Source organism: Cebidichthys violaceus, unplaced genomic scaffold (assembly GCF_023349555.1).
Source record: "Cebidichthys violaceus isolate CVI_PGR_0920_01 unplaced genomic scaffold, fCebVio1.0.p SCAF_8, whole genome shotgun sequence".
Lineage (NCBI taxonomy): Eukaryota > Metazoa > Chordata > Actinopteri > Perciformes > Stichaeidae > Cebidichthys > Cebidichthys violaceus.
In genome coordinates, this window is record NW_027176964.1 from 15,156,190 (window position 1) to 15,162,987 (window position 6,798).

At 38.2% G+C, this 6,798-nt stretch overlaps 1 protein-coding gene across 1 annotated transcript; it reads right to left on the bottom strand.

The window, feature by feature from the left end:
- Positions 1-1,299: 1,299 nt before the first annotated feature.
- Positions 1,300-5,016, bottom strand: LOC137892853 (protein shisa-like-2A). Its single transcript, XM_068738245.1, has 3 exons — positions 4,732-5,016; positions 3,956-4,092; positions 1,300-3,649 (listed from the first exon to the last, which is right to left on the bottom strand). The coding sequence occupies exons 1-3, from the start codon at positions 4,911-4,913 to the stop codon at positions 3,465-3,467; spliced, it is 504 nt and encodes a 167-aa protein (XP_068594346.1). The 5' UTR covers positions 4,914-5,016; the 3' UTR covers positions 1,300-3,464.
- Positions 5,017-6,798: the final 1,782 nt, after the last annotated feature.

Genomic DNA, 6,798 nt, shown 5'->3' on the forward strand with positions numbered 1-6,798 from the left:
CTACATTCTGAATTTCTTTCCCAAGAACATTTGAGGTTTTTTGACTTAAAACAATGGCAATTTTAATTTTGGATTATCATTATTACTATATAGGTCTAGATAATGCCCAAAAAGCTGACGGACTAAACTAGTTAAACAGTTATTTTATTACACATATCACAGCCTTCATTTGAACATTACATTCTTCTGGATATCTTTGCACTGTAAAATTATATTCTATAAATCAGAAGAGCAAATTCAGAAAACTTTTAAATAATGTTTCATCATAGGCAATTTGTTCACAAGTCATGGACATTATATCAATAAATTACAGAACCCTGGTGAGTATCGGCCCACTTCAAGCACTTTTGACAAACATCATTGTGTAATTCATGGCACAATTTACACTAAATTAGACTACCTCACATTTTTTTTATGAAATAAGGTCCCATGGTGGTTGACTAAAAGGGGCGGGACTTCGCCTCTCCGTAGGAAGATGAGCCAAATCTGAATGTCTTGTTAAATCGCACGTCTTCTGATCTGGGCAACCCACATAAAACTGACTGGGTTTTCTTATTTCACAGTTTGTGGGTTTACAGGCACTATAGATACCCACACGTTTAATCACAAGCGCTGAAAAAAAAAAAAAAAAAAGAGTTTTTCATGATACGTCCCCTTATCTCACCCGAGAAAATAAGGCTAGCAAGATTATACAGTGATCAAAGCTGTGTTGTTGTCACTGTCATCCTTTTTACCAATCGTCTTACTACTTTACATTTTCAGGAAGGCTCCTGCTGGCTTTGCAAGGCTCTGCCTTTCTGCAGAGAAAGATCAAAAACCAAAAGCCAGAACCAAATCTAACGTTTATTCGCTCTGACTGGTCTAATCTCTTCCTTTTCAACTATTCAACTTAGTGGCTTTAAAGTGGAGGGAAAGAGAGACAGAAAAAGGCCTTCATTATCAGAGGTGCTCAGCTGGATGTTTTTAATACAAACACAACCAACACCAGCTGGGCAGTGAAGAAACCTTGAGCTCGCAGAATAGTGCCAGTATTCACATCGTTCACTTTAATAACCATTCGCGGTTTCAAGTTCATATGTCGATAACATAGATCAGAGTCTAGGTGCATCAAAATCCCTTCGCATTGTAAATAATATGAGACGTAACTTGTTTGGTGAGTTTCCGCCTCGTTGGCACACTGACAGTCTTTCAGTGAAAAGGCAGCGCCGCTGCATAATAATCAGGAAGCGTCCTTTGATTCAGATTTTATTGATGCTCTTTCAAGCACTGTATCAATAACCCATGGTGTACATTCATGGAATGCGTTAAAAAAAAACACTTTCACCAAACGCCAGGATATGATATGAAAAGAATCTGAAATCTTCTCCTACATTCATTGAACTGTATGTGTGCATGCTACAGTCGATTACCGAGCACAGCTTAGAGCTGACATTTACGAATGAATCAATAACAGAAACTTAAGTCCTCCACACTTCTGACAAACGGTTTGCCAGCAGTCGATATATTGACTGATGGAAAAAGAGAATGTGTTGACATTCAAAACTGAGCACAGTTAACATTTTTTCCACAACAATTAAACAAGCAAAAATGTATTCACCGATACAAGACATGCCGTTTTGCATGGATTTATAAGCTACCAGTTACAAAAAACAAGGGCACTTGAAAGTTTTGAGAAGGAATTGACGATCCAGCAGATACATAGAATAGTGGGTCGTCCACAGAAATGCAGCTTTGTGATCTCTATGTATGCCTTCTAAGCAACACTGTAAAGCAATAAGCTGAGATGATAGAGTAACATTTGATGACACTGCAAGTTATACGGTATAATACTGCCATTTACCACGAAATGTGTTTGGATAGAGAAGTTAGTCTACAGTTATTTCCTCATGAATGTAATTGAGGGCAGTTTCATATACTTCCAAATCTGTAGTGAAACAATACTAAACATGAAGACAAGCTTGAAAAAAGATGAAAGTGTCCTTTAAAGTTGGTTAGTTTGGACTCATTGAATAAAAGAGGCTGAAAAATGTTCGGTGACACATTGGTCAGAAAGCTTTGTGTTTGTCCTAAAAATAATTTTAATCTTTATATGCAAATGCTCACTGAATAACCTCAGATCAAAGTGTCAAATACGTCAGATACATATATCTAGCCAGGTTTAATTGTTTTTTCCAGACAACCCCGCAACGACCGCGTTAGCTAATTGGTGTCAGATGATTGATTCTTGCTTAACGATGTGTCGCTATCAACTAAAGCTGGGCCATATATCGATGCATTGATATAGTGACGTGAGACCAGATGTCGTCTAAGATTTTGGATATTGTAATATAGAATAAGTGATGTCTTTTCCTGGTCTTCAAGGCTGCATTACAGTAAAATGATGTAATTTCCGGACCCTATTAGACTAGCTCTTCTATTATTTGCCTTTACCCAATTAGTCATTACATCCACATTACTTGATTATGATTAGATATTAAAGAAATCTTATAGTGTTAATATTTTGTGAAAGCACGAATAGTCAACTTTTCAATAACGTTCAATATTGAGGTATTTAGTCAAAAACACGGTGATATTCGATTTTCTCATTGGTCTAAGAGTAAAACAATTTGCTATGATTTGCTATGAAAGATTAAAGCACAACATGGATTCCAGCAGGGGACCTTTGTCTCTCTGCTAGTTTCCTGTCTGCCTCTTCAACGGCAGCTGTCAATTAAAAGACAAAATGCCCAAAAATAGAAAGCTCTTTTGTGTGTCTCTAAAATAAATTGACCACGGTTAAAAGAAACTACAGCTCTGACATAGGAGACACATGTTGACCCCAATCTCCTCACAGAGAAATGTAAAAATGTGTCATTTTAAGCTTTTGAACAAATAACCAGCATAGTTATGTTTTTGGTCTCATCACACTGCGGATCCCTTCAGTCCCTGAGTAAATTGTAGCAGATGTGGCGGACAGTCTACACCCTGACTTTGAGGCCTGGATGTCAACCCTGTCGTTGTCCGGGTGTGTCAGGCTCTATTTTCCTGCTTTCAGTCACATTTTCAGCATCGTTATAGACACACATGAAACTGTAAATCCTGAGTGTAAACTGGAGCAAAACACTACGCCCGCAGTTACACTAACAGATGCCTATTGTCTTCCAAGATGGTAGATAATTAAGCTCCATCCATATGCTCTCGATTACCGCCGCACAGTGCCGAGTGTCGAAATTATGCGGCCATGAGGAGGAGAGAATTTAGCGTGGGGGAAAAAAAATCCAAGCATGGCTTCGTTTTAGTTTGATTTCAAGCACTCACGGTTAATACTCAACCCCAATGACTCCCATGCATACCACATTGTTTCAGCTACTATTCCCCCCAGTGTCCCAGCCCCTCCCCTGTCAACACAGTCCGCCTCCAGATTCACTGACTGTCTTGATCTCTGGTCTGATGGCCACATTTTTAACGAGAGGTCTCTCAGCGGTCTATGAAGGATTTTCCCCTTTCATGCCGATGGCGGTAGCTGTGAAACACCTCTGGAACAGGATCTCGGGGTCTGGCGGCTGGTTATCACAGTCCAACTTCCTGCTCATGAAGTGTTTTCTGAACCCCTGCGGACCGGAGACGCAGGTCGCTCTCACAGGCGTGGAACCCTCACTGTTACCTCCTGCTGAAAAGAACAAAGACATTTCCACTAAGTTCTAAGTTACACAGCATCTTGTTGTGTGCACTCACCAGACACAAAACAAAAACGGGTCATTTAAAACCTGATAATTGGAGAGATTTTCTCTGAATTAAAAGGATTTCAGATAGAGCACATTTGAGTGAAAATTCCTTTTCCAGTAAGAGTCTTTATGACCCCATCATTACTTGGCACCTTGGCAATATTGTCCATGTTTCATTCATGCCAATAATGCATATTGAACTGAATTGGATGGAATTTTAGGAGCTCCTAAACACACACACACACACTAACCTGGTGCTCTGAGGGGCAGGCCGTTGTCAAGACGACTGGGTTTGGTGGCAATAAAGAGGTAGCAGAGGACACATACGGTGATGAGGAAGGCAAGAAGGACTACTGCTGCAATGGATAGACCAACCAGAGCGCCGATACTGAGAGGAGAGGAGACAAGGAGGGAGGAGAGGAGAAAAGAGGAGTGAGGAGGAGAAGAGCAGAGGAAAGGGAAATAATAGACAAAAGGAAAGTATAGAAAGAAGAGAAGAGATGAGAAGAGAAGAGAAGGAGGAGAGGACAATTTGAGATGAGAGGAGACAAGGAGAGGAGAGAAGGAGAAAGGAGGAGAGGACAGGGTGATGTGGATGTTAAAGGGAATACCAAAAGAAGGAAGATCAAATATGCAGATATGAATAATTCAGTATAGGATATACAGACAAAGCATTAACGAAAAAATAAAATAGACTATAGATTAGATTTTTAAATATGCATTTTTATCCACAAACGACTTAAATCAAATATGTATGGAGCAACTGTACCTTCATTAACATGTTGATCACAAGAGAATGTATAAGAGAGTCAGGGTTTGAAACGGGTCGTGCTGCTAGTTAACAACACCCACAGTGAATAGTTCATCTGTTGATCATGACAGGATGTGACTGCAGAGCCAGCAACATCTTTAGATTATTTAGGAATTACGAAGTGACAAAATAACTAAAACAGTAGAAAACAATGACTAACAGTAAGATAGGGGCGGGGGGGGGAATACTTTTTTGCCAAATTAAATTTGCCCTCACCTCAGCCACCACATGTATCCGTACTCATAGGGGAAAAAACTGTTGGGATCGTCACAGCAATACTTGACATCGTTAAATCCGCAGCAGAAGAGAGCAGCAACAGCATTGCCCGGTCTGGGGCACGAGAACCCGTCCACAAACACATCGTCAGCGCTGTAGTAACTGCTGCATTCAGCGCTCATGCTGCAGCGGGAGATGAATGAGAAGAAGAAGAAAAAAACACTTCTTAACCGTAGATTAAAGTGAAGAAGAAGAAGAAGAAGAAGAAGAAGAAGAAGAAGAAGAAGAAGATCCCTGCAGCCTCTCAGCGTGAAGGTGCTGCTTCTCCATCCGCTCTGTGCTCCTCAGGACAAGCAGGAGGACGGTGGTGGTAATTTTGAATCTGAAGAAATCTCTCTCTCTCTCTCTCTCTCTCTCTCTCTCTCTCTCTCTCTCTCTCTCTCTCTCTCTCTCTCTCTCTCTCTCTCTCTCTCTCTCTCTCTCTCTCTCTCTCTCTCATATATATATATACTGTAGTGTGTATAAATATATTACATTACAGTCATTTAGCAGACGCTTACCATAAGTGCATTCAACATTGGTAATCATATATATACACATATATATACGTATATATATATATATACGTATATATATATATATATATATATATATATATATATATATATATATATATATATATATATATACGTATATATATATATATATATATATATATATATATATATATATATATATATATATATATATATATATATATATATATATACATATATATATATATATATATATATACACATATACGTATATATATATATATATATATATATATATATATATATATACTGTATATGAATACAGACAGCAATACCTGTGTCAAAGAGATTTCATTTCATCAACCTTAACCTGAGCAGACCTGTGTAAATGAGCAGCAGCTCCTTCAATCAATAGAGTATTCTTCACAGTTCGGAGTTCAGTATCCTTTAAACTTAGTGAAATGAGATATTATTAGTACGATTCCCGCTAAATGGGAAAACTACGCCACCTGTTGTTGAAAATGTGTACCTGCACTGAATAGTAGCCGCAAAGGACTATGGGTAACCCTCAATGCGACGGAGGATTCGTGACTAGGTAATGAATGTCCGTGGACAATATAATGTTAACTAGCTTGAAAAGTACATAAGAGTTGAGCTGGCTTTGTTTGTTTGAATATTAATTGTTTTAGATTATATTCGCCATGTTTTCATTAAGTTAACTATACGTTTTTTATGTGTTTTATTGCCAGTAAAAATGTCTCCGGCATAGCTAGCTAACGCTAACGTGATGCCGTCACTCTAGACGGAGCATGCGCTGTTGTCCACAAGAGATGACCATCCTTCTATGTTGTCCTTTGTCCTGAATGCAGGTATGTTACATGTTGTTCTATAGAGTGTGATAATATTTTAAACGTGTTAATGGAGTATTTTCTTTAGTCTACATGTTTACTCAGTTACACAATTGTTATTATAAAATAAAAAATACTTTAAAGAAAGTTAACAGTCCAGTGTGAGAAATCTGTATAAATATATATTTTTGGTTATATATTTTTTTGTATTTTATTGAATGTTTGAGAGGCCCAAATGAACTAGATATGATGACACATTTTTCATCCGTCATTATTTATCTACTGATCAAACAAAATCGTTTCCACCATTCATTTTTCAAAAGGTTGAACTGCCGTTTAAGTTGTAACAAGGTCAACAGATGCTCTGCCCCCACATGAAAAGGCTTTTCACATTGGTGAGAGTCCTCCACATCAGCTCTCACTGACAAATGTAAAGCATCATAAAAGCAAAGAAAAAAAAATCTGTGAAGATTTCCTTTTGTTTTTAAAAAAGGGACAAAAAGGTTTCTCTGAACTGTACTTCAACACAGTGACAGCAGGGCGATATGAGGTTGCAGCCAATTTAGTTGGTCGGCTGCAGAGTATTGGAAAAACGTTCAACAACAATTAAAAAATGCAGGTCAAATCAAAAGGGTCTTTTACTGAAGCAAAGGTACGGTACACAGGAATCCAGTGCAAAATAA

Excerpts from the sequence above, each read along its gene's own strand:
- LOC137892853 (XM_068738245.1), bottom strand. The coding sequence starts at position 4,913 with ATGAGCGCTGAATGCAGCAGTTACTACAGCGCTGACGATGTGTTTGTG. Across the intron at positions 4,093-4,731 it reads GGATACATGTGGTGGCTGAG|TATCGGCGCTCTGGTTGGTC; the intron begins GTGAGGGCAAAT and ends CTCTCCTCTCAG. Across the intron at positions 3,650-3,955 it reads CCTGCCCCTCAGAGCACCAG|CAGGAGGTAACAGTGAGGGT; the intron begins GTTAGTGTGTGT and ends TGTTCTTTTCAG.